Raw genomic sequence first — 27,963 nt, 5'->3', positions numbered from 1 at the left:
AGCTCCCACATGTTGTGAAAAATTCAGGCAGCTTGTTTAATATCAACTTGACTAAGCAGTGGTTATGTAGCTGAGTCCCCTTCAGAGGGTTTGGATCACTTTTAATGTGCATTTGCAGTAAATTTCTTTCACATCTGGGCATTCACTCAGCAATTATTTGAAAACCTATTCATTTACCTTATTTTATCCAAAAGAAACTGGAACAGAGAACAAACTATTTGATGGCTACAGCTTTATTTTCTGGATACTGTAAAGTAACAGCTTAAYCTGTTGGATGAGGTATTTCTCTAGTAAGGCAGATTTGTATACACAGTGATCCTCAACACAGCAAGTTCTCAGGGAAATAATTTCTGACACGAAACTGGAAAAACATCTTCTTTCCAACCCTCCCCAATTCAGTTTTACAAAATTAACCACTGAGGGATATTGACTGTTATCCAATCCAGTGGATAATAATTCAGCTGAAGGCCCTGATCAGCTCTAATCAGGCTATCTAAGCAGAAGTGTAGGTACCTAAGAGAGCAGCTTGAAAATGGGGTAAGTTGTTACAAGGTGCRGAAAGAAGGGCAGGACTATCAGCAGAAGCAAAGGAAGTAGCTTCTTGCCCTCCCATACCTTCATCACTTGTATGTTTGTACAAAAGCTTACAGTATTCTCTCCCTTCATCTGGTATATCCATACAGTCCATACACACAGTGTGAGATGGGTAAGCCTCAACTTCAACCTAAAGCTCCATCACTTTCCTTCCCTAACTGAAGGATTAATGTGGTTACCAATGACCATTTAATTCACGTGGGTGTTCATCCTGCCTCTGAAAGAAAGGTGGAATGGAGCCCRAAGAGACAAGGAGTGCTACAAGACCCAAAATGGTGGGATAGGACTACCTGAATACTGAACTTGAAGTTAACCTGAAGCCTGACTTTTCTGAGGTGCATTTCCACAGAACAAGCTAATTGCAGGAACTTATCAGCAGTTAGCCAAAGAGGTGAAAGAGCAGGGAGGATCCAGCAAGGTCTCAATGAACCATCCAAGATTTTTGCTCCCTCCCCTTCATCAGAGAGAAAAAATAAGGGAAAAAATTCTTAATCTTCTTCAAAAGGGTTCTCTTTCATACCAACATTCCAAAAGATGAATTGCCAATAAATTAAGACAAAACAAAAACCAATGTATGTCCTGGTGGCAAGGGAAGATGCACTCCTCTGTCCCTGTCATGTCAGAAGAGCAGCTGCAGCACACCCCTCTGGGCCACACTGTGCCCTCACAGGAATGTGACATAGTTAGCAGGGAAGAGACCCAGTTCCCCATGCAGGCGTCCTTTCCACCAGGATGGGTTGGAGCTGTCCAGGACCTCTATGATGTCTCCACTGCGGAAGCCCAGCTCATCGTGCTCCATAGCATCAAAGTCGTACAAGGCACAGACCCACAGCGTTCGCTGGAGAGGAGAGACAGGCAGGGAACAAGGAGTCAGAGTCCCTAAGATCATCTTCCTGTCACCCCTCTTACACTCCAGTAAATATGTCCACTAAGCAAGGGCAAGCAGTCCTGAAATTTAGACCAACTTACAATTAAACCAGGATGTGGCCAAGATGCCAGGAAGGAGGGACCAATTTACTGGGACACCCAAGGGACTGTGTTTGGTTTCTCAGCAGCCTCAGTGTATTTGTGGTTATTTGCACCATAAGGTGAAAAGCCAGATCTGTAGGAAATAGTGGCTCTGTCGCCTCCACCCTGTAAGGGCAGCCAGGACAGCCATATCTGAAGTTATGGGAGTACAGAAGGGCTCCTGCCTGAGTCCTGTTGGGCTGTAACTATAAGACAATCGCTCTGGGGAGCTGGCCTGATATCAAAATGTGTCCTTGGCCAGCAGAGGACTGAGAGAGCCAGCACACAGGAGAGAGTAGAGAGCATTGTAAAGAAGGGCAAGAAGGATACTTGCTCTTTCAGGCACTTCTGGGGCATRGGGGAAGGTCATAAACATTCTTCAGATTCTCACCAAGGTCAGGCCCACAAGATCAAAAGGATCTGGGATCTGTTTGGGTACATCAGTTTATTTGGGGTATGCACTGTAATGCGCACTTTGGTTAGATGTTTTTCTTATGAGAGTTTAATCATAAGAGACTTTGCAGTCAATCTCCCATTTTGGCCAGAAATCGTATTTTAAAGGACATAGCTTGGGCTTCTTTCTGGGAAATTGTTGTGYCCACACCACAGGGCATAGATAATTTAGGAGGTATATCTGGCAGGGACAGATGGAGATCTGTTTGAAGACAGATTTTGATAAATCTTCCATTCAGGGCCCTGCTTAAACCTGGCKCCTAGTTATTTGGTTGGACATACAGACCTTCCTATAATTGGATTTGTGGCTTTTAGATCACTGATGAGATGTGGCAGGCAAAAGCATGTTGTTATTCACTGCCACAGCCTGTGAGAGATGAAAACCATTGTATTTTGAGCTGGATTGCAACAAACATTTGAGACTTTTGCCAAAAGAAAGGGGCATGCCCCTATTTTTCAGCATGTTCCAAATCTCCTAATTCAATCTGCTCTCTTTCTCTCACACTTGACAAAGGTCTGCTGTCCTTCCCTTCTCTCCTTGGACCTAGGTTCTCTGGTTGCGGGCTAAGCTGTACATTTCCTCAAGGAAGAGGAGYATGCCTTAGGTCACACTTAGCTGGTGGGGAAATACTTTGGAGCTGGCAGTGGAATCACAGGCTGAGGCAGAGAAAGACACCATATTCTCTGTGAGCATTCACAAAGTGGGAATTTGCAGAGCAGGTAGTCACTTAAGGTCAACTGCCTGGTATGGATCCAGGTAAGGGAGTGGTCTGGGGTGTCTGCAGAGACACATTTGGATCATGCCCACATCCACTGTGCTAAGAGGCTCTGACACACAAGTGGGGTTTCAGGTAGGTGAGCTCTGCTTTGACAGCAGAGTAGGTCTGAGAGGATGAGCCAGGCACAGACAAGTACAGCTGAGTGATCTCAGGCCTTCTCAGGATTGCAGCAAAAATTAGTGGAAGAGACAGTATGACTACAAATGCATTGCAAGACAGAAAGAGAACTGTAGCATGGTACAGCATCATGAGGCAGATCTCCATAGAATTTTAAAAATGTACTGCAGATCTAGCTACTGATGTCAGTCACTGCCTGCTGTTGGTGGCAAAGACAATTCAAAGTCCTCTGCATTAATGGGCATGAAGCTGTCATAGAAGAGATCATTAGGCTTTCAAAAATGTATTCTGCTGGATGGGACTCATGCTTGATCAAAATCCATGGGTGAGCTTGTGCTTATTGCAAAGTCCCAGATGCCTGTTTTGTTGGGTTCATGCTTATCTCTCTCTTCCACTGAGACTGCATAAGACAGCTGAGAGCAGCTACCAGAACTATGCTCATACAACACTGCCGTCTTACCCTCAGAGTGCCTCAGAAGTAGATTCAAGAGACTGGGATAGAGACTTGAGACTCAAATGTTTTGTAAGACATGTGCTGGCAGGCATAATATGCTCCTCCTTATGCAACCTCCATGTAGGTGACATTGTCCAGACTGCTTGGCCATTACTAAGGGACCCACTGACTTGGGCAGATGAGGCCTTCCAGGCTCATCACCTACCGGTGTCTGTTGGTGCAGTGGGTCTGTGTGTCTCCGTTGCATAGCGCCTGCACTTCCTTGGCCATGATCCCTTAGTCCATGCAGCACATCTTTCCTGTCCAGACTCCCACCATATCTTTCCTAGAAAGAAAACAACAAGAGAAAAGTCATGTTGTGGTTTCGGCTGGAGTAGAGTTAATTTTCTTTGTAGTAGCTGGTATAGTGCTGTGTTTTGGATTTAGTATGCAAATACTGCTGATAACGCACTGATGTTTCAGTTGTTGCTAAGTAATGTCTCACTCTAAATCAAGGACTTTTCAGTGTCTGATCAAAGGAATATTCCATACTTTAGAACATCATATCCAGTTTATAAACAGGGGGGAGTTGGCCAGAAGGGGCCAATAACTTGCCAGGGACTGACATCAGTCAGTGGGTGATGAGCAATTGTATTGTGCATCACTTTTTCTCAAGTTTTATTCTTCTCTCTCTTTTTGTTATCTCCTTAAAAAAAAAACACCCACAAAAAATCAGAAAATAATAATAGCTATTATTATTATTATTATTATTATTATTATTATTATTATTATTATTATTATTAACTTTATTTCAATTATTAATCTGTTCTTAGCCCACGAGTTTTACCTTTTTTTCCTGAATCTCTCTCCACTCATATCAGTAGAAGGAGGAGTGATTGAGTGGCTGCATGGTACTTGCCAGCTGAGATTAAACCATGACACATGTATATACTGAGATGTATAAATGAGGGGATTTAAGAGTCATTAGTGGGCAAGAAGTCAGGGGCAAGCCCCCAAGTAAATCATTTAAATGTCTGCTTCCAATAGAGTCCCTGTGCTCCAGTTCTGCAAGCAATGACCCTCATGGAAGAGGTCAGCTTAAACTGTTCTATTTTGGATTTTACTTGTTAGAAGTTGAAAGTGGACTGGCCTCAGCTGTGTTTCAYAGCTGCTGGGAAAAAATGGCCAGAGAGGGGCTTTTTTTGGTCTCTGAGACTTTTGGAGAAAAACTAAGGTTGTTCTGACGCACAGATGAAAAGCTATGCTTGCCACGCTTGCCAAGGGGACTTTGGCCAATCTGTAGTTATTATAACCAAGCCCTGCCCACTCCTTGCCCTTCCTCTGTTCCATATATTGGTGGAATATCAGTGATGCTGATGGAACTGACTCTACTTCACCTTTTCTTGGGCTGCTCCATAGTGTAAAGGACAGTAAATAAGCCTATAAATCTATTAGCCAAATTAACCAAAGAATGAGACAAAATCAAGTTTAAAGAAAAGCAGCCACATCTGAAGATATATCACAYATCTGAAGACACAGACCACACATACAAAGTCATATCAACACAAATTGACCCAGGCAGATGGAGAGAGGAAGTAGGAAACATCTGGGAAGCAAGTTCTCTTTTGTGTGCACCGCTGAGAGGTGCAGATTTTTGACAAAGTGACTGTTTACTTGCTATCAAGCAGCAAAAATCTGGGCTTGATGTCCCAGCCCCTTTTTCCTGGTAGTACCTGTTGCTGCTGCAGTATGGGGATAGGATGCTCTACATATCTCTTGGACAYAGAAGAATGATCCTCTCCAGCTGCTCCTCCCAGGTGGAATCCTTCCTGACCTATCCGTTCTAGGCTCCCACCACACCTCTCCTGATGGAAGAAAGATCACAATGAGGTCAGGTTTTGCTTCCTACCACATCCTTGACTAAAGCTGTGTGATCATTGCACACTGATCACTACCACTACCCTCTATTCTGKCCACTCTTTCAAATAAAAGATCCCACCCTTCCAAACAGAGGGACAAATCAAKAATCCTGTATTTAAGATGCTTGTCATAGCCACTCTCCATCTGAAGTCAGGGTAGTACTGGGAGGTGCTGGGCTGAAAATAAGGCGACTGATCTGAGGATCAGCACAGGACCCAAGCTCTTTCTTGAAATACATCCCTTTGAATTCATTTGTCTCTGCAATGAAATCTATATATTACAATCATTTTATCTTATGGCTGTAGCTAGAAATTTGAATTGTGAACAGAATTCCCCACTGTGATGAATGCTAAACATACCCTGCTGTGCCCATCACCATAACAAATGTACAGAAAGTTTGCCAAAGCAAACTTGACTTCTGTTCTTTCATTTGCCTGTCTGCATCTTGGAGCAAAAMCATGTCTTTTCCTTCCTGCTCACAGTCAGCCCAAACAGGTTGTTTTACTGAYTATACATGCATACAATCTTTCTTTCCTTCCCCAGATTATTCATCACTGTGATCTTTCTCTTATAGGTCCCAGAGCTTCTATTTTAATACATTACTAGTGCATTTTAAAGGGCACACACATCTGATAAGTGGTCTAGAAAGAGACAACAACCCAAACCCCTTCTTCAGACTGAAAAATGTATCATCTCTCATTYTGAGCCAGCAAGAATGACCCAAATGCAGCCTATAAAACTTTACTGCTGTAATCAGCACGTCACATACCTCCTACCTTGCTTCTACCTGCACATCCTGGTAATTTAATACCAGAATCCGTTCCCAGTAAAGCAGGACTTCGGTAACTGTAGTGACCAGCCATGTTCACTCCCAGTACAGTGAGTGTAATGTGTAGCAATCTCTGGTCTGTTATTTGCTTGTTCCCCTGGCACAAAACCAGGCATTCATCGGCCAGGGATTTCTCTGCCTTCTCTAACATGGACTATACCTTCCCTTGAAGGCACATCTTGTTCCCATWTCTGCTATGTTCTTCTCAGTAGTACTTTCCAGTTCCTAACAGCCTGGTTAACTGCTCCAGGTTCTRCCCTCTGTTCCTCCACATTTCTGTTACTGTGTTTGCTCCGTGGCAGAAGATGGATAATTCTTCTGAGCAAATAAACTTGCAGTTGCAGTTGCATTATGGGTGTGAGCAAACACGCTAAGAAACCAGACTCAGATTCTTCTCAGTCACAACCCAGCAGTCAGCTYTATACCTTAGGAAATCTAGGCATTTCAACAAGGTAAATCCTGCTTCTCTTGGCATCTTACAATTTCTGCTCTGAGGTCCTAGCGCAGCTATAGCAAAGCACCTCTATGCAGATTGGAAGAATCAAAAAGTTCTGCTCAATTATATGACTCTACATCCCACTGAATCCACTAAAATCTGCATCTCAGGCCCCACCAGTGTAGTGATGTGGGTGGGTTTCCAGGGACTGAYTCTTCTCATCACCATCCTGAAACATTGTCATGGGATGAACTCCTTCTACAGAAAGGTTTCTGTCTGAGAAACTCCTAAGGACCGTTTATGTTTACCTTCTCGTCTTGGCTGTTGTCCCTGAGGAGGATTTGCTTCTGCCTGGAGATAGAAGTTGTCTTGTAGTAGTCCACTAGCTTGTTTAGCGAGTGAAATTTCTCTGTCCACAAGTAATAGTTACCCTTTGAATCCCTCATCACTTTGAAGTGTTGCACATCATCTTCATGCCTGGATCCCATTGGAAAAGTAAGAGATCATCAAACAGATTGAACATTTACCTTTTTTGGGAAAAAAAGTCTTTTCCAGAGGGGTGCCAAAACTTCTTGCTTGGCTAAATCTAGACTTCTGGAAAGTCATGCAATGGCTGTCCTTGTGCATAGCCAGATGTGGCTCTATTTCAGAAGACTCATCATTTGCAAACACAGAGTGCCCCAGGGCTGCCCAGTCACAAAGCACTATCAGAACAAAGCATAGAGTTTTAATGTCTCTCCTTTGAAATAAAGGCCATGGGAGCTTCTAGGGTGAAAAAGTGCAGTTGTTGTCTACCCAMTTGCCTCTGCAGGTCCTGTTAACATCCAGTCTGCACTGACTATAAGACATGTATTACACCTTTACACACCACGGGGAACACCACTACATGCAGACAGAGTCATGTGAAAACACACACAAAGTGGTATTTTATACAAATAATYGTATAAAATCTAGTGTATCATCATTACTATGGGTCACCTGCCCTATCTAAAAAGAAAAAAAAAGAAAAAAAAAGGAATTTTCCAATGCAGTTACAAGCCAAATAAACAGTCTCAACCTTCCGCTCCTTACTCCTCCTGCACCTCCCCTCCTCTCGCCTCTTGTCTGATGCGTACAATTTCTCTTTGCACCAGATGTGATCCSTTTTTGGTACTCACCACCTTGCTCTGTGCAACTCTAGGAACTCAAAATACTCTTCTCAGAGGCTACATCTGCACAGATAAACTAAATGGGGATAGGCAGGGTCTGAATGCTATYCTTGACTGCCACAGTCCCAAGCTGTTAAAATGTGAGCATGGTTGTGGTTTAAATGGAAAAGTTCTCCCTCAGATGGTGCTGGGCCATAGTTAGGAAGATAGAATAGGCCAGGAACTGTCTGACAGTTGAATTTGACAGTTGCTTGAATACAGCTCTTCTGTTTGGTGGGGTGAAGAGGGTTTAGCCATGGAGATCTGACCTCTGCCACACTGCTTGACTTTAGGGCCAGAAAAAGAGCCTGGCTTAATTTGTTAATGTTTATAGGTGCAAAKGTAACCCGAATGTTTTCCTGCATTCTGCCTGGACACTTTTTGAGCTGCCTGAATCAGCAAGTACACACCACTTGTAAAAGACTTTGTTAATCATGACTCTAACTTAAAACTGGTTATCGACTGTTTGACTATTTGACTGTTTGAAAATTGGGAAACCAATCATCATTTAAATTCTCTGCTTAGAAGCAAATGCTCTGAGAAATGCTGGGCTACAGCAAGTGGCTGAAATGCAGCTGGGCTGCAAGCAGTGAAAACCCATTCCTTGTCCAATGGCTGTTTAGTGACCTGAAGAAGTTCACATCATAATAGTAATCTCTTATTAGGTGGTAGTTGAATTATTGGATTCAGTAACCAGAGCTGTCAGGGAATTAAAAGAAATGGAAGACACATGTTAAGCACTGTGGGAGACTTTCCATGTACCACTCTGCTTTGCTGCAGCTCTTTCAGAGAAGGAGGTCACCAGGGGATGCAGCTTTGGAATGGGGCATTCAATGTGTCACTTGAAAAGAGGCAGAAACATTTGGGAATCAGATGCCTAATTTGTTCTCATTCACAACACAGCAGCACTACCAGTGACTGGCAGTATAAAAACTTCCCAAGAGGCTACTTCACATTTGGAATCCTGTCAAGGGGAGGCTAGGGACACCATTAAACAGGAAAAGAAGCAGGAATATGCTGYGAGAAGAAGATACCTGACAGAGATGGAAAAGTCACCATGAGAGTTCTGACTGGCTCGGACAATGAAGCAGCCAACTCCTTTGCTCATGAGAAAGTTCTCTGCTTCGTGGCGGGATATCTTCTCATCAAACCAGCTGTCAAGTGGGAAAATCATGGAGATGTGAATAAGGATGTGAATTAAAGTGAGGGACAAAAAAGTTGGGGGCAAGGAGAATGTGAATAAGCAGGATGGAGGAAGAAAACAATAGCATCAAAGGAGCCCATATGGCTACTCCCAATGGCCATGTTATGCTAAGGTACAGGGTTTGATGGGTGCAGACCATTCTTTTTTTGAGCAGTAAAAGCACATAGATGCAAAGAGAACAATGTAAGCTTTGGTCTGCTAAGAAGCAACTCTCTGCTGAAACTGTAATTACAGGCACAGTACAATAAGGTGTTAGTCAAAAAGATTGTAAATKACAAATGTGTATGTATACATATACACACACATAATTCTCAGACATATACATCAAAATCCTTTTTGGCAAACTGATTGAAAATTACTGGGCTATGATGGATATATTGCAAGGAACACATATAAATTTTTAGCAGAAGCAAGCCATGAAAGTTTTAGTATTAATAAACTGGTTCCTGCAAGAGTTATAATACCACAAAATTGCAGAAGCACAGAATACATAAGCACACTTACGCAAATTTAGCCAGGCATAACAAACAATAGCATAAGGCACTGGACTAATAATGAGAAAGTCACCATAAATAGTAAAAGAATACAATGTCAGTGGAATTTTTTTCAGTAGAGACATAAAAATCACTACATTTGCATATGTTCACTCCATAGCTAATAAGATCGACAATCTGCAGCCTTTGCTTTTATGTAATGCTTAATTGCCTGCATAGCATTTAAATTAAGGACTGATAATTTCCTAAGATCCGTCACTTCCACTTCAAGGTTTCTTATTATCATCACAGTTTACCTATGTATTATTAGCAAAGGGAAATCGGACTTTGATGAGCCTTGATAGCCAGTCTCAATGATTACTTGACAGGAAAAAAAGATGGGTAAAATCAATCCATCAAAAATAGGAGGCAGCTTTCTTCCCTATATCTGGTTCTGTCATCTGGCCTGAACTGCTTCAAAGCGCAGACCTGGCTCTTAGAAAAGTGTCAGAGTGGAAATATTTCTTCACTGCTCTTGCACAGAGAAACCAACATGAGAAAAATGTGTGTGAAAAAGAAGCTGCCAGTGTTCCTGAGTGATATCACAGCCCCGTGAAAGAGTGAACAWGAAAAATTGACTAGAAGATCTCATCCCCCTGAGGCCCAAAAGTACAAGCCCATATTTGCACAGCAAACTAATAATGTCCTTCAGTTCAGCCAAACAGGCTGGCTTACGTCCAGAAGGCCAGTAAGTGCTACTTCCAAAGGGGACAGAGGCACTTTCTTGTAACCTCAAAATCCCCGTGTGTTCCCAGTACAACTGCTCAGGGCACAAGCACGTTATAGCCATGAGCACAGGGCTTGGTGCACACTCTGCTTTTTGGCTTCTGAAATGCTGCAGCGCTTTTGAAAAAAGAGGACAATGAGAGGTGCTTCTGGAGCATTTTTGCTATCTGAAAGATTGTAAAAATCCCATGCACTGGCATATTTATGGCATAGGGCTGAAGAGCACATTTAACACACATTCCAACACACATCTGTCCTTTCTGAAAGTGCAGTGCCAGCTCCTCAGCGGGAACAGAGAAATGCAGGTACACCTGTCCTCTGACAGATCTATTTGGGGATGTGTGTGAGTGTGTGTGAGAGCAGGGCCTCATGTCTGGTCTATCAACTCTGCCGATCCATGAGTAACACCAGCTGTCACAGTCGTGCAGCATTGCACTGACCTCTAGTGCACCGAGAGAAACTCACACTTGGCATGGGGGAGGGAATGCGGATGGCAGGGTGGGAAAAGGGACTCAATGCAGTTAAGAGTCGAAGGGGGAGGGAATTTCTTTTTTATAATTCGTTTTCAGAAAGATCTCTTGCTTTTCCTTTTGTGCTTTGCCTCTGTTGCCAAGACTTCACATAACGATTATTCTCCTTCTCTCTGAGGACATCTAAATGCAATTCCTGCCACATCCCAGCGACATTCCTCTGAGCAGCAGTAACACGGGTCCCTTGGGAGTGACAGCGATCATCGAGATCCATTTAGCTCCGAAAGAACAGAGGATGCTTTGGAGTAGAAACATGCTGTGCTGGCAGAACTGTGTGTAGCATTATAGCAACCCTTGCCAGACCCAAAGTGTAGGATGTTATACCCAGCACTTCCCCTGTTCTGTCCTTCTCTGTGTCTGCACATGTGCTCCGGACAGCACGCGGCAGGAAAGCGCTATGATGGTGACACCATTCCTGTCACACTTACGGGGGTACATGGAAATCAATGAAGTTCTTAGGAACGTAGCCCTCGTGACTTCTGAGCTCAGCCTTGTACCACTCTTCCTGGGAGCTCAAGATCTGCAATGGAGAGATGGATGGAATAAATGTGTCTCCTGAGAAAGGCAAAAGTAACCAAGAGTCTGGTAGAAACCTAGAATATCTTGTAAGAATAAAAGAAAATGCTACACGTGCTCTGCTTCCCACCCACGGTGCAACAAGGTTAGTGGCTGATGACCACTTCAGAACAAACAAGCAATAAAAGATCTGAGCACAATTAGACAGATTGCTTGTTAACTTTTGCCTTTGACTACATGTCCAGGCAGCCAGGGATATTGTCTGTGTGTCTCTGATGCCTGTGAAATGAAAAGAAAAAAAAAAAAAAAACCAACCAGCTTTGAAAGATTTAATAAGGATTTAAGTTATCCTCTCTCTTTAATAGTTGGTATTGGAGCATCTCAGATTCACCAGGGAAGAAGAAAATACCTGTGAAAACTCCTCTGACATATGGGTATGGAGGGATATGTAGCTCTATCTGGGTATGTTACGACTGCACAGATGTTACCATGCACTCTCACATGTCATTTCACAAGAGATTCTTTAGTGGGTTAAGTCTTCAGCTGCCCTGAGCTTTGCCAAGATAGATARAAGTAGGAAGCACAAAGTATTTTCAAGACACTATTATACATAGGAGATTATAGGTTAGCAGGAAGTGAGTCCACATCACACACTGGAGCAGCTTCAAGTGTGCTCATATTATTGAGAATAATGGTTCTTAGGAACTTCACTGCTGACCAGGGAGGGCCCAAATTCACAACACCCTGGCTGATGGCCCAAGATACAGCCCTAAGTTSAGAAGAGAGGACAGGAATACAACCATGCTGGGCTTTTACTGCATATGTTGTTGTTTTTGGTGTTTTGCCTGACATTTCAGCTCCTGGGACAGATTCTGCTGTATGTAATAGACCATGTTTCTGCTCTTTTTGATTTTGKAGAGGAGTCTAAAAGCATGAGCCATGACAGTTTTAAAAGGAGAAAGCAAGTRGAAAAGACACAATTTAAAATCTATTGTTAACAGTAATAATACTTATAATGTGAGCCAATCTCATGGTTTTAGGAGCCTAAGGCACATTCTAACTGCTTCATATTGGCAACAGGACGTTACTGTCTCTGCAGCCAATTCTTCATTGCCTTCCCTGCCACATAGACCTTTTTTTTTTTTTATGCATTTGGATTCAGAAAACGCAAGGAATAGAAAAATGCGGAATTCCCTACTTGTATAGTCACTGCTGTCCTCTTGCCTGGGTGGATCTTTTTTTCCTGCCGTGGCCAAACACAGGGGATGACAGTTACTTCAGGCTCATGCTCAGGCACTTCTCTGTTGGAAGGGGAGTTTCTGGAAAGATGCACCTGCTGTTTGCCACTGCAGGGCAGGCAGGTTTCTCTCAGTGTGTCATCCTCTCAGAGAAGGATGTGGGGGGGCTGTAAGAGAGTGGATTTCCTGCTGTCACTGCTGGTTGAGGGCCTCATGTTTCCTGTTTTCTAATCTCTACATCAATACTTCATCTTATCTCCTTTATAAATCACCAGGTTGTTACAGGCAGCACGAGGGTGCTCATGATGGGCCATGAATATATGTGTGCCTATGCCAGAACAGAGTTGTTATTCAGGTTAATTTACTGCTACTATGGYTCGGGTGGCTAAGGTGTTATTTTGTTTACCTCAGCGACATTAAAGCAAGAGGCARTTTGATTTTTCTGGCAATGAATTCTCCATGACAACTAATAATAATAATAATAAAACTGGCGTGTAGTGTTGACACTTTTCATCAGTAGCTTCCATCGTACTTTGAATGGAAGTTCTAGCTTATAATGATTTTACAGGAAGGGAAACTGAGGAACAGAAAGAAAAGTGATCTGGCCAACACCAACATCCCAGCCAGAACTTGATGSAAGTCTCTGGAGAATGACTTCCTGAGAAAAAAAAACTGTCAGTAAAGGTCATGGGATAGCAGGGACTGACTGGGGAAGAATTAGGAAGAAGTGTTTATCTGTGGTGAAGAGAGACAGTGATTTCTCCAGAACCTTCTCACAGCTCTTTGGAAAAATTTGGTATTAATGAGTTCTGGGTGCTATCAACTTTGTCTAAGTRCCAAGAATTAAAAGGCCAGTAAAATAAAAAATGATGGTGACGGAAAAGGCAAGGCTGAGATCCAGTATCTGATTATTAACTGGAATAYGTGGGACTGCACAGAGAGGTAGCAAAGCCTCCCTGGCCAAACAAGGGTTTACATCCTGTTGTTGTACAACATCTCTTTGGACAGTGGCAGAGTTAAGGCCTTCGAAAGGAGTAATACGCCGGCATTTTCAACTGAAACAGAACATCTGGGGCTGAGAAGTGGATAAATAATTAGGGTGAGTTCATCTGTTGGACTTTGGTAGCATTAACAAGAACTGTTCTACTATAACATATACAAATCAACTCTAAAGAGATTTCCAGATGCTCTGTGTTGTATATGATCAACTCAACTTCTGCCATTGTCCCATAGCTAAATTCCTGCAAGGGTGTATATTACATTATGAAACCAGGAACTCTTAAACCCTTCCATTATGTGTGTGACAGACTGTCTCATGGACTTTTCTATTTGCAATTGCCTAAAAACCCTGCAGCATCTAACAATAATTATTAACAGTGAAAAGTTAGATATAAATTTTATAATGGATAATAGTTATCTTTTGAACAGCTTAAGAGCTGGAAATAAGGAAGTCAGCAATCTCTCTGGACAGCACTCATCTTGCCTGCCTTTAGACAAAGTCATCATAAGGTAGTCACTGTGGACTATTTACACAGTCAGTGAAAACAGCCAGAACCCTCAAAAGCTATCAAAGATCTTGATCTCTGCCCCAGCTAAGGTACTTAACCTTCCCTGCTGACTACTGGMGGACTGCAGGGCAACTAAATCCATAGTTTATGGACATAAAATCAAGAAAAGTGGACACAGACTCAAGTAACATGGGAATTGTTGGTTGACCTATTTCAAACCCTAGAGATAGCCATCCTGCATTTGTATCCTAGTTTATAGATGTCTGCCTTCATCTGTTTTGTCAAGGCAAATGGAAGCACAGAAAGACCTGTCAGCAGACTTCTTAAAAAATGCTGTTTAGTCAAGTCTGGGAGTGTACTTACCTTCAACATATCCCCAGCCTGGAAGCTCAACTCATCTTCTCCAGAAGCAGTGAAATCAAACTTAGCAATGGCTTCCATACTATGTCTCAGGGGCAGAGCGAAGCTGGAAGAAGCATACACTTGTCAACATCTATGAGCTACTGGAGTAGCTTGTGGAGTCCAGCCTCCTGAAATTAGACAGGCCGTGCTGTAAGTGGTATGTGGAGAAGSATGCATCAACCATTGGCAGCCATTAGTTACTAGACATGGAAAGAAAGGTAGAAGAGAAGGCTTGGCTGAGGCCCTAATTAGCTGAAGTCAGAAGTACAAACAAGCTGTAGTGTAGGATTATTCCAACAGATCATTTTCTCTAGAGCAATCTCATGGGAAAAACTTGTGTAGACCAACCACAGCTGCCATAGCTCCTAATAAAGCGAGTGACTCTGTCTTGCAATAGAAAAATGCATTTGYCCCCTGCAGTGACTTACTCTTTACCTCAGGAGTGAGGTAAATTGTGGATAAAACAAACAGGGCTGCAATAAAATTTTTTTCTTGGACAATACTGAAGGTTGAAAGTTTTTCCTTTGTGATGGCTTAGCATGGGTGACCACAACTTTCAGCTAGGAAAAGCTATTTGGAGAAAGGCTGTATTCCCTATTTTGAAGCAGGCAGAGTTCGCCTATGTTGGTGTTGGTAACCCAGGAGCCTGAAATGTATCAGACAGCCTGCAAACCAAAGCCTGCTTTTCAGCACCAAAGCAATGTGGCAGGGGAAGTGGCAAGATGAGCTTTGCTCCTTCACCACTTCCTGCTCATATAACTCGGATGTACCCCAGCAGGACCATTTTGGTAATCAAGAAGTACCAATTTCCCATGGCTAGCTCATGCACCCCACAGCTCACCTGGGGCTGCCAGGGACAAGAAACAGACAGGCAGGTGCTCTTGCAGCACGGCTTGTGAAGATTATCTGACAGCTCCAATATAGAAGTAATTTTCGGCTAGATTTTTCACCTAGATTCATCTGGGAACAAAGATCTTAAAGCTGCAAGTTCACTATCTAACCTTAATTCTCACAAAAACACCCAGTCTTTATGGCCTGAGAGGAAGTGCCATCATGCGTAATCCAAAACATTCTTAACCAGAAAGCTCTAGAAAGACACCGTATGAACAAACAATCCTACYTTATATTTCTTGTGTATTGGAACTGACACAAGATCCCCAAAATATAAAGTGGTTATACRGAGCAAGTTCCAGAACTTTGCCACTTTAAAAGCAAAACACTAGTGTAACCCTCCTGCTCAATACATGCAGTAATATTCCTCCTTTGACACATGGCCCAGGGATTTAATGACCTGTGTAACATGGATCCAGTGCCCAGCTCTGATACAGTGCAACTTAAATTGCTGGGAATCAGCTGGGAGAAAGTCTGCAGGACAAAAACTATAGAGGTAGGGCTGTTGGGACTGCACCAGCATGAGTCCAGAGATTKCAGAAGAAAACCACCAATATGGGAAGATATAAAACCTCAGAGGAAAAACAAAATCACAGTTTAGTTGGGATAGTCAGTCTGACTGAGGACCTGTCATGAATGATTGAGGTCACTGAGCTCAGTTGCCAGTGCCATCAGTCCTGACCCAGTTGGTGGCAGGTGGCAACCACACAGGATAACYCTTCACTTCTGATTAATGCCTATAAAGAATTTTTGGGTGCCTTTACACAGGTGAAGAGTAGGCTAATGTTTAGCAAAATATTTCATTAAATCCTATTCAGGTTCTGTGGGTGTACACTGTATAAAGCAGTTATTTGTTGGCTAAATTGTCTATTTCTTGCTTGCAGAGTCCCTTTCCACTTGACTTAAAGATGCCTGAATAAAGTGATCCACAAGAGGGGCCATAACATCCCTGGATATTAGTTCTGAGATATGTTACAATCACTTCTAACTATAAAAAGATGTTTATATGCTTCCTAGCAGATTCTGGTACCATTCTCTTTTTTGCTGCTTACAGGTGAATTTATATTGATGTGACTGATGAAAGGTATACAGCACCAAAGCAAATTTTTTGGCAGTCCATAGAGAGTTCTGCTTATTCAGCATGAGTCTGTTCTAAAGCAACTGGGGTTGCTTCAGTGTCAGGCCTCCCACGTAGGTTTGAGTACCCTACTGCTGAGATCCACCTTACACGTGCTATTTCAGCCTGCTGCCTCAGGCTTTCAATACTCTTCAATACTAAACTGTAACAGCCCCAAGCACATTGATACCTTATTTTCAGGCTTCGGTTTCACAGCTCTTCCAAACACTTTCACCTCCTATTCTCTCTGTCAACCTACTGATGCTCTTTACTTCTTAATTTTGATACCTTTTGCAGATTAGAGTCACCCTCTGATCACCCTACTGTTATTCCAAGGCATTGGTGTTACTCTGCAGGTGTACTTCAGGCCTTATTTGAGAACTGTCTTCTTCCATAGATGTTTTTGGATCTTTAGTCCATAACCCCCCACAAGCAGTGTCAGCCCCATTGTGTGTAAATAGAAGATAGGAGTATTAAATTGGAGAGGACTTAACCCTTAAGTGAACTGGCTAAACAATAATACTCTTTCATGGAAGAGAACTGAAGAAAAAGACTACAGGAGAATTACTTTAATAAGGGTTGTTTTTCAGTGTTTTATCTTGCAGTGGTTGCYTGCTGCAGAGAGATCAGAGCCAACAACGCAGATGGATCCTGGAACTCCAAAGTGCAGACCATTAAACCCAGCTAGAAAAAAAGAACATGCTTAAAAACAATAAATTATTTAAACAAAAATCCTGTCTTTGATTTCTGTCCCTTATTCACAAACGAGACAGTGAGGGTTCTCTCTTCAGGGGGCAAGAGAATAGAAAACCTTTAATTTTTCAATATCCCAAATATTAAAGGTGCTATTGGAATGTGGCCCTCTCTAAAGCAGAAGAGTTTGTGAAACAGTTAAAATCTTCTCTCTCACTTCCTTTTCAATTTCAGCAATCCCCGCCTTGGGGAGAGACTGGGAGACAGATACCTCTTCAAACAACCTAACACAAGGATTAAATGTGCCTTTCATTGCCAGCGGCTGGATTTAGAAGTGGCTCAAACACTGTCTACAGTGTTGGCTGTTGATAAATCAGCAATGCAGTAATGCWCTGGCCTTAAGCTCTTCCCCCACCAACTACTAAAGCAACACTAGCCAATAATCCTATCTTTGAACTCCAACCTACCACTTTTCAGCACCTGAACTTCAAACCAGTTCTGGCTTTCTGATCCTGTGCCTCGCTCCATCTGTAACTTAGAAAATCCCCACTCCACATGGGTCAGTGCTGGGCCTCCCCTGCCATAAGCCCATTCTTTTCCTCTCTGCATGTGTGTGACTGAGCACCACCCCACAACAGAGACAGGAATTTTTTTGCTATTATCACAACTTACATTTCTCAAGCACCTTTTATCCCAAAGGACAGTGSTGCAGTTTGCAGAGAGAGCGACAAATTCAGCTTTTAACTGCTTGGTACAACTCCTTTAAGCTTTTGATAACCAAGGACAATTTTAGATTGTGMGTAATGTTCTCTGTGAAAATCACCTTTGTAGACAGTTTAGCATGAAACATATGCAATGTTCAAAGAGGGATTTTTCAGTTCTGAATGTGAGTTGACCAGTACCCTTCATTTTGTGCTGGCTTTCTGCACACAGGTGAATTTTTTCTGTGGCTCCCCATCATAACAGGGTGGATTCAAGCGGCATAATGCTACAGCAATTCTCTGGGATTGGTACAACAGAAAGTTCACAAAAGGAAAGTGAAAAGCAGCATGGCTTTCTGACCACAAGGTAGGCATTTTAGTTTGGCGTAACACATTCCGTGAGCAAGAACATCAGTGAGTCTGTTAATAAAAAGTGCCAAGGCCTAAAACATGTCCGCAAGCAACAGAGTCTGCCAGCAGAGTCCCAGAGAGTTTAACACCATTACCCTACACCATGTTAGTTCCAAATTCAGCAGTAATAATGCCAGGGAAGGTCACCACCTATGAAGAATTTATCACTCAGGGACTGCCCAGCCTCAGCCTTAGCCTTCCTCAATTTCACATATTTACATCAGAAGGAGAGCAAAATTACAACAATGCTCTCTTTTAATAGAGCTTTATGAAAACTAGTTTTTACTTGTACACCTGTGGCATAAAAAAAATGCACACATATCCAGTCTGAAGGTTCATCCAGTGAGGTTTTGCACCAAGATATACAGCACGAGCTACTGTGTCTTTGTTCAGCTCTGCAAGAACAAGCTATTGGACTGATGAGCAACCAGGGACAGGATTCAACCCTGAACATCTGTACAGAAACTCCAGATGACATTTCAGCAGAAACAATGGAGAAGGAACCTGTAATCTAGAAGAGCTGTGGCAGATAACAGCTTTGTTTTCACCAGCTAAGCCACAGACAAGTGTCATGGGAATATTTAGTTCCAAAAACACAAACCTCTTGCTACGGAGTTAACAGTGCAGCTTTCCTGACTGTCACTGATAAGAGGGTAAAATTTATAAGGGAGAACAAGTCACTAAAACACTCAGAATTGTCGCATTTAAGTTTTGGCTATTCTGCCACCCAGRGCAATGGATAGTGTTTTGGCTGAACCTGCGTGCAAACAAAATAAGCTTCCTAGGAATTGGATTCACAGAACAAACAAACTTTCAGGACTCAATAACCAACAGCAATTGATAAGAAATGCCCCAAATGAGGATGGTGCTTAATCTCTCCAGGGAACCCAAGTCTTCTGTGCTACTTCCCATCACGACAGAGTAGAGTTGTGCAGCATYATGGGAAGCTGATCAACAGTAGGCCCAAAGTAAATAGCACAGCACCACACGATAGTGTGCGATTATAAAATCCCAAATCTTTGCTGTGCTGGAAAGATTGGTGTGGGGGACTGATGTGGTGGGAAGACACCTCCATCTGTTTGCCTACCTCCCCCCTCTGATTCCAGCTGGTCAGATTTGGCAGAGGCATAGGGATTTGCCCAAAAGCACTGCCCTGTTGTGAAAGCTGATAAACAAGATGGCCCTGATATCCCATGCTCTTCCCCTACCATGCAGTACTTCACCTTTCCTTCCAAAACCCCTCTTTCCTCCCTTGTATCTTGTCCCACCCAGCTTCCCCCACTCCAGTCTCAGAGCCATGCTCAGCCCATACCTTACAGCAGCTCTGCTCTCCGCTGGCACTTTGCTGCAAAGTAGGAGGTGCATTACCACCTACGGCATGGAAGAGACGGAGAGCTGCATCAGGCTCCTCCCTGCAGCGCCAGTGTAACACGTCAGTAATGGGTCCACGTGTATGGACAGGGATAGTCAAGAGTGGCCATGGGGGACAGAGGAACAGAATTGTGTCTAYCACACGACAGAGTGGGCACGGACAATTACCAGTCTCTGACATCAGAAATATTTGGTACCCTGCATATTTAAAATGGTGGTGTCAGTTCAAACTGAATTGCCTTTTGCTGCTGCTTCAGCCCATCGTGGTTTAACAGATGAGTAAAGGAGGGTCCCTCAAAAAGTGCAAGTTCTACCCAAATAAGGAAAACAGAAATGAGCACAGATCTGCTAAGTTAACTGAGAAACCATAAGTACGTTGAAAAACATATCTTGAGGAACAAATAGCTAAAGACATAAAAACATGTAATAAAATTATTTCAAAGACAACAGAAGCAGGAAGCCTGCCAGAGTGTGTCTGTAGGGCTGACAGATGATTGAGGTGTAAAAAGAATGCTCAAAGAAGATAAGGATGAAACACAAACGCTAAACGAATTCTCTGCATCCATGTACCTTTCATAGGGATCTGAGGAGATCCCCACATTGGGGTTTTCTTTGCAGAGAAGACCCAGGGGAATGATTTAAAGCAGAAGAATTGGAAGAAAATATTTTAAGAAAAAAGAGTAAATGAACAAGAGTAAATTCAAGGATTCAATTATTTTAGAAGTCTTGACTGAAATCTAAACTAAACACGAAATAACAAAGGCTGAACAATTAAACTGTGGTGTACAATTCTAGACTTAACTCAGCCCCAGTACTAGGAAAAAAGTAGCAAACACAATGTCAATGTTTGAAATGTGTTTGGAGGGGATGCAAAGTGCAGGTATGGTTTCTGKATACCTGAAATGGGTAGAAAGGATAATGATGAAAAGAATTACTGGCCCTAAGTGAGAAATAACATACCAATTTCTCCTCACATAGCTTTTGTAGAAGGAAGTCATATTATACAAATCTGAATTGTGCGAATGACCTGATGAGCATGTGGATATAGGTGCTTACCTGATATAAAACTTGCATTTATACGTAATTTTTGATGAAGTCTCTCACCAAAGACTCTTAAAAAGGCCTCCTAAGTCCTCAAAGAATAGGAGGGAAGGTCCTATAGAAGATTAATAACTGATTAAAAGTTAGCAAACTATTTGCTGTTCAAAATATTCATAAATGATCTGGAAAACATGAAGTGACAAAACTTACTGATGAGAAAAAAATCCACAGTAATACAAATTAAATCTAAATGCCTTGCAGATAGTTTTAAAAATACTATTGAATCTCAGTGGTGATGACGGTGAAAGCAATGGACACGGGACTAAACAAGCGTAACTACGTGAACAAAGCAATGGACTTACAATTAGCAATTACCATTTAGGGGAGACACCTTAGAGTTGCTGTTTGAGTTCTACCAAAGTAAATCAGTTGAGTAAAAGTCACAAAAGCAGGTTAGGAAGTGTCTGGAAAGTGACAGAAAACGAACTGGAAGGCAACATCATGTCACTGTACAAATCCCTGAGGCAGTTGCTTGAATATTTGTCACTTGAATACAGCAGCTAATTCTCATCCCCCCATCTCAAACACAGAGTCAGTAGCATTAGAAATAGTAGAGAGAAAGTAACTAAAGATGACCAAAGGAATGGAAAGTTTCTGAACAAGGAAAGACAAAATCAAAGACCGGGATCATCCACCCTTATAAAAAGTTGTCAGAGGGACAAATGCAAAAGCAATGTCAGAAATAATGAGAATGATGGAAAAGGTAAACAGGAAATTTTTAACCATCATTTCTGATAACATAACTGCTAGAAGTTCATTCCAAGAGTACCAGAATCTGGGAGGCCATAGGGAAAGAAGCTTCAACATGTATTAGTCCTGTTCTTACTCTCCTTCTCCAAACAGCTGTTGCTGGGCACAGCATTATGGACTGTGAGGAACTTTAAACTGACCCAATTCAGCCTTTCCTTTGAGCTGTGGCACTTCACTAAAAAAAAATAAAAATCCACAGTGTGCYAGTCCAAGATAACCTCTAGCAGCAGGCTGGTAGGTGGTAGTTCTTACACAAACACACACAACTGCCTTTTGGGGAGGCAATAATCTCCCTGGAATAACTGTAAATTAAAATGGGGTAGCGTGCACAGGGGTAGAGTCTTAAAGATATTTTGATGAAAAAATATACAGATTCAGAAGGCAGGGGCCTAACAGAAGAGTAAAGCAGCTAACTCCTGCCATGTTGTGAAAAGTTTTACATGTGGCTATCAATACATGAGAAATACAAATTTCTGTACAGGCAGGTGGGACACCAATCCTCACGGTCTTCTTCGGTTTAAGCTCTGTGCTTTCTTGTGGTCTGTGAACAGCATGACAGATTATATTATGTTACATGCTGGAACGACCTAATTTCTCTGTTTTCTACCATGATGTGATCTAATGGGCCCCCCAGCAAGAACACTGCTGGTGTCTTGTCACTCATGCTTGCTGCCTGACAATGTCACAAAACACTGCAAGGATTCCTGTTATGTATTCAGAACTACTGCATTATAATATTAAATCTATTAAATGTCAAGCCATAAAAGATATGGTTTTCTTTACTATAAACAAAACACTCAGAACTGGCAAGCTCCCAACAATGAGAAAGGATAGGAAATAGGATAGAATAGGGAATAACTATAGTTTCTTTCTTCTCCATTTCTATATATTCCTCCTCTGTCACACTTACAGTAACACATTAACCTCTTCACCTTGCAGAACAAATCCATCACCGCTATGTTGAAAAATACAAAGAAACATCCAGATACTTCAGCCATAAGTAATGGAAACAAACTTAATGGCAAAGACATCAGACTTCATGCATCTGTGTTTTAGCCAATCTCTATTAGACAACTGGGTAAAACCCAGGCCAGGCAGACAGGTTATTCCACAACTACCTGCTGCAGACTTCTTATGTCATCCTCTACTACTGACACAATCTAGACAGGATGGCCAAACCATGGTTATGATACTGTCTGGGAAGATCTGGATCAAAAAAGCTTGATGCAGATAAACTTACGCCTGCTTTTGCACTTAAATGAGTGACCCAAAATAGATGCATCTGCAAACGTCTGAAAACTGCCTAAGAACACATTGTTTCACAAAAATTGTAAGGATTTTTTCCTAGCCTGAATTTTTCAAGAGAAGAATCCTTTCCCAAGACATTTTATTTACTTTAGTTTCTATCTGGGAAGCATAGAGCAGCCAGAAAGAAAACCAAACAGAAAAGAAAAAGCAAAGGAAAAGAAGAAAGGTTATTTCCAACAAAATATATACATCAAATATTTTGTCTACTCTGAATTATTTGAGTTGATAATATATGAAGAATTAAGTGGCCAGGGTTTGTTAGTCCTCAATATAAACTACTTCCCCATGTTCTTAGTTCACCTCCAGAAAGTAACACTGTCAACAAGGGAAACAGAAGTCAAAGTGTGGAAACTTTAGAAAGGGAGATTTCAATTGTTGTAAGTAATTGTAAGTGATAACTCAGCATCTGTGGAATTGGGAGCATCAGGACTGTAAATCCACATAAAGCTGAATGTTATGAATGGAAGCTGTCTTGTCTTTCACAATCTCCCATCGATTCCTGTTTCCACATTCAGATATGCTCCACACAGAGGAATTCATCCTCTCGCAGCTTTGCTCTCTGCAAACAGCTGCTCAGGCTGTCCACAGTGACAGGTCATTAGCGGGCAGTTATTTTTTTCAGGACTGAGTGCACAGGAGCAGCAGTGCTGTAAAAGCTTCCCTGCAGAGCTCTATGAACTGATCTGGGAAGAGCTCTTTCCCAATTTGCTGTGCTTCCTGTTAGCAAAAATTGTCTTGAAAGCTTTGTGTCTTGTTGCTCACCTGCAACAGTCTTCTTTGATCATCTCACAGGTTTTTCCATCAGCATCAGTTGAAAAGCTATTGCTATTCTGGTGCTGATCTTGTCACCATTACACTCACAAATCACATTCAGTTTAGCTGAGATGACTACAGCCTGCTTGCACATGTGGTACAATTATTTAAATTAAAGGTGTGAAGACAATTCTCTTACAGGAATAACTCTAGGAGTACTGTTCTAATTCTCTGGTTGTGTATCCACCAGGAGAGTGTACAACTTAACTGCCTGGTCCCATTAATGTAGCACCATTTATTGCAAGGAGATGTGGCTTCAATCTGGAACAACAGTGTTAATTCACTATTTAATTCATACAACGCTTCCAATCATTCTGCTAATTGATTTCCAAAGATGTCCCCTACTATTTCAGCTGAGGAGCATCTCTGTACTTCTGAGAGAATTTTTCTTGGAAATTTATGGCTATGATCCTCTACTTTTCTATTCTAAAGAAGTACTGACAAACTTCATGGTATTTAGTATTTTTGTCAAATCCTTTCAAACTTGCCAACTTCTTCTCCGTTCACTACTCCATAATTCCTGCTACTGAATTATTAGTCTCTCTAGCAGCTTCTTGATTCTAATCAGTCAGGTTCTCTACCTTCTCTATTTGTTTGATGATTACACCGAGTCAGTCTTGTGACATCCCAGATTATCATCTTGACAGCAATTACAAGACCACAAGAACTGAACTGTCACAGAATCAACTGGAGCATCAGAGGAAGGAGTAGATTACAGCAGAAAAAGGGAAGTTTGACTTATTTTTCTTCATTACTAAATAATTCTTCTGGATTTCCACAGATTTTTCTTTAACTGCTGCCCAAGAGTCCAGACAGGAGCAGCAGCCTTACAGCTTCTGTGTTGCCAGCTGCTCTTGAGGGCACATAGCCAAAGCATACCTGCTGTGTTCTGTAGTGTTCTGTGTAAGAGGTTTCCAGCTTAGGCCCACAAACAGGATTGGTTCCTGAGACCAAAGAATATTCATCTCACTGTCAAGGAGGCCTCTGTTCACCAAAATTTGTGCCTTCACTTGGAAATCTGGATGAATTTGCAAACCCAAATAAGGCTGGAGGCCATGGGAAAAGATGGACAGAAAATGTTTCTCATAACAGCACGTTTTCCAAGTCTGTCCTACATTTCTCTCATGTAAGAGCAAAAGAGGGCCAGTTACTCAGGGTGAGAGACCATAGATCTTGTAGCCTGACCTCTGCTCTGGAGCCTTCCACCAGCAGGACCAGTTTCTGATCATCCTCGGGATTGAGACAGGTCTAAAAAAACTCTCTTCTCCTTGCTGGTCTTTTTCAGAGACTCTTAAGTGTTAATCAGTTATCTCCATCATTATCTGTGAACTATACTAAATTACAACAGCAGCAAATATGGCACATCTCACTATATAACACATGGTGCTTATTATTCTTTACAGTGTTCAAATTTTAAAGCACAGAAGCGCTGCTACTAATAAAACAAAGAACCTCTTCCAAATCTTTACAATTTATTACCGCCCCTTTTGAACACGAACAAGTACCAAAATAAGTCCTAGAAGCTGTTGCAATGGTACCYTGTGCATTCCTGAATGATAAATATGACAAGAACACAGGGGTCAGAGGTCTAGGTTATTACAATGATGGCTGATTTCGAAATAACATTACTAAAATTTGAGCTACAGATAAGCTAAGCAAGGTATATCAAGTCAAAATCAATGTGGGTTGCATGAGCTGCTGATTTTCTTCTTTGCTGCATGCAAAGATGGTAGATGGAAAAAAGAAGAGAGAGAAAGAAAAAGAGTCTCTTCTTCASTGATTTAAATCTAGTGCTGGAGTGTTCAACAGAACATTCCAGGATTTAAATTTTCATTTGATGAGCACCTTTTGACTCAGTGGGATTTGCAAAGCTTGCATTTGAAGCTAGAGAAAAGTAATCTCACTCTTTATTTCTTCCCCCTCCCTGCACTACACCCCTCTAATCATGATTAATATATCTAAACATGCCTGATTAAGACAGACAGATGATGGGCCCCTAATCTGAACTGATCAGAGCTCTGGAGCTGCCAGAATGAACCTGCTGTTTCTCTATCAGACAGAGCAATAAGGGGTCGGTAATGCAGCTCCATTAACTGCTTCCCACAGAATGAATTTTCCCTGACTGCTCCTTAAGAATAGACACTTGAGGAATGCCGCCTGATGGGAAGTTGCTTTGAATTGTTTTTTTTAGCACAACTGTCGAGCAGCTCCTTCTCAAGCCCTCCAGACAAACAACTGAAGTATGAAAAATGTAGCCACTTCCTTCTATGTGACTTTCTTTTAAATCTCCTCATACCTTATCTTGCTAACTGCCTCTCAGTTTCTCTCATCTTTTCTTGGTAAGCTTCATCACTAACTGAGACATGGTACACTGCAAGCCTGTTGTTATCAGAARACCAATCCTGGTTCCACCTGCCTCTGTGTGCAAGCAAGGGATCCACTTCTATGTATGGAGCTTGCACTTTGTAAATTCATAAAATTTAGGGCCACAACAGACCACTATGATCAATGAACCATTATCAATATATCAATGAACTGTCTGCATTTAGCGTATTAGCGCTCATATTGAAGGCTCACTGAAGGATAAATGGATACAGGGATAAAGGGCAGAAAAAGAGCAAAATGTATACCTTTGAATTTGTTCTGGAATCTGCACATGTTCATACACCTGCTTTTAGGCAGGTGTAGCCCTTTACAATCTTTATCCCCTGAGAAGATCTACTTTAGTAAAAGACTGCAGTCAAGAAGGACCCAAGTGGGCATCAGACCATGTTTGGGCTCTGTGAAATCCTCGGACTACTTATCCTAAAACTGTTTTTTGGTATAATAATTTCAAATACCTTCAAAGCCTCTCTGAATCACATCAGCTGTGAACAGCTCTGGGGAATTCTGCTAGCTGCCATTCAGATGGAGAATTATACTTCTCAAATTGATCATACAAGAGACTGGGATGAAGAGTGATGATATATTTCATACATTTATGCCATAAGGGAGGACTTTTTAAAAGTCACTTCCAAAGTAAAAGAGTCAAAACAGAAACAAGAATCTGGTACTATCAGACTTGATTAAAAACAACCAACCACAGCCAATAAAACCCACCTACAATTAGATACAGATATTCCAAGGCTCTTTCCTTACATTTGGGTTTCAAAATATGGGGAAGAATACTCAAGATTAATTATTTCCAACCTTTAGAGAGAGGATTCTATAAAACATAGTTTCTAGCATGCTTTTGATAAATCTGAGCTCCTTCATCGTAACTAAGAACTGAGGAATTCTGGTGTTTATGCAGATTTGCAAACGAATACACTCTGCATGTGCACATGAATGTTGTTCTATGCTCAATCTCACACTTTGCAATGTGAAATGGAAATCTAGGGAGACAACCTGTAAATATCTGTGCTAAAATAGGAGTAAGTTTACCTTATGCCATTGGTTCATTTCTACAATATTTACAAAACTCCTCTTTTCTATGTAAAAGATGAAAGATKCAACAGAAAGCTATAATTTCTTTGTTTCTGGGCATAGCAGAGCCTAGAGAATTCATTACACTAAGGCATTAATCCAATCTAGTAAAAAACAATTTTAAATTTTATATTGGACTCTGCACTGAAGCAATATATTTGAATGGCATATGTGAACAAAATGTTATGAAAATATGCTAGTATATACAGCTGGGTACATAATACTATGTTTCCAGTCAGCTACTGCATGRTTCTTTGATAGGGCCAGCTGATAAAAAATTGTGTAAAATGGGAAGAAGGAGAGAATCAATGATGAAACTGCTATTTGTTTTGCTTTTTTGTGTGTGTGCGTAAGATTAGTCCTGCCAACATAGACAATTGTGCAAAATCTGGTACTCTAGTAATGAAATTAAATTGTGTGCCAAAATATACAGTTTTGCACAAAGGTAAAACTACAGTTAGCTCAATAAGAAAAAGTAAAGTTTGTCTTTTAAAGCATAAACCCATTTTTGTACAAAATTTAATCTGACTGCACAATTTGTGAAGACTTTTAGTGAAAAGTTTGCCTTGCCTCTTTTCCTTTGTATATTTTTCCTCTTCTCTTGTGTTTTCTGGAAGAATGAAATACAAAAGTCTAGTTMAGCATACATTTAGCTATGATATTGTAAACACAAATATAGAAAATCTGATAACTAGGTTTTCATGGTCCTCTTATCTTGGACATGCTATACATAATTGCAGCTCACAGCCGCCTTTATTCTGAGAAGAACTGACAAACTGATACACATACAAAGCTTCACATTTAGGTAAGGTCAGAGAAACTGAAATGCTACTAGTAGAATCTGTGTTATGATATAATGAGCAAGGTTGTGATACCTTCATTGCAWAATGGAACCACTTCCATATTTACCTTTGGAGCCCCTTTGTTAT

General features: G+C 41.5%; 1 protein-coding gene across 2 annotated transcripts in view; it reads right to left on the bottom strand.

The window, feature by feature from the left end:
- Window positions 1-217: 217 nt before the first annotated feature.
- Window positions 218-27,963, bottom strand: part of GRAP2 (GRB2 related adaptor protein 2) — a 39,773-nt gene continuing 12,027 nt past the window's right edge. Inside the window, exons 2-8 of one of the 2 annotated variants that reach the window (XM_057388775.1) lie at window positions 14,375-14,541; window positions 11,178-11,269; window positions 8,791-8,910; window positions 6,878-7,046; window positions 5,118-5,249; window positions 3,611-3,730; window positions 218-1,432 (exon numbers count right to left, since the gene is read on the bottom strand). In XM_057388775.1, coding sequence (XP_057244758.1) covers window positions 1,259-1,432; window positions 3,611-3,730; window positions 5,118-5,249; window positions 6,878-7,046; window positions 8,791-8,910; window positions 11,178-11,269; window positions 14,375-14,452 — 885 coding nt within the window. In that variant the 5' untranslated portion in view covers window positions 14,453-14,541 and the 3' untranslated portion in view covers window positions 218-1,258. Of the gene's footprint in view, window positions 1,433-3,610; window positions 3,731-5,117; window positions 5,250-6,877; window positions 7,047-8,790; window positions 8,911-11,177; window positions 11,270-12,463; window positions 12,586-14,374; window positions 14,542-27,963 lie in introns of those variants that run through there. The other variant, XM_057388782.1, reaches the window with a different exon arrangement.

This window comes from Malurus melanocephalus, unplaced genomic scaffold (assembly GCF_030028575.1).
Source record: "Malurus melanocephalus ecotype Western Australia unplaced genomic scaffold, MMel_1.1 scaffold_17, whole genome shotgun sequence".
Taxonomy (NCBI): domain Eukaryota; kingdom Metazoa; phylum Chordata; class Aves; order Passeriformes; family Maluridae; genus Malurus; species Malurus melanocephalus.
The sequence above is the reverse complement of the archived record's forward strand: the minus strand, read 5'-3'. Positions and strand labels throughout refer to the sequence as shown.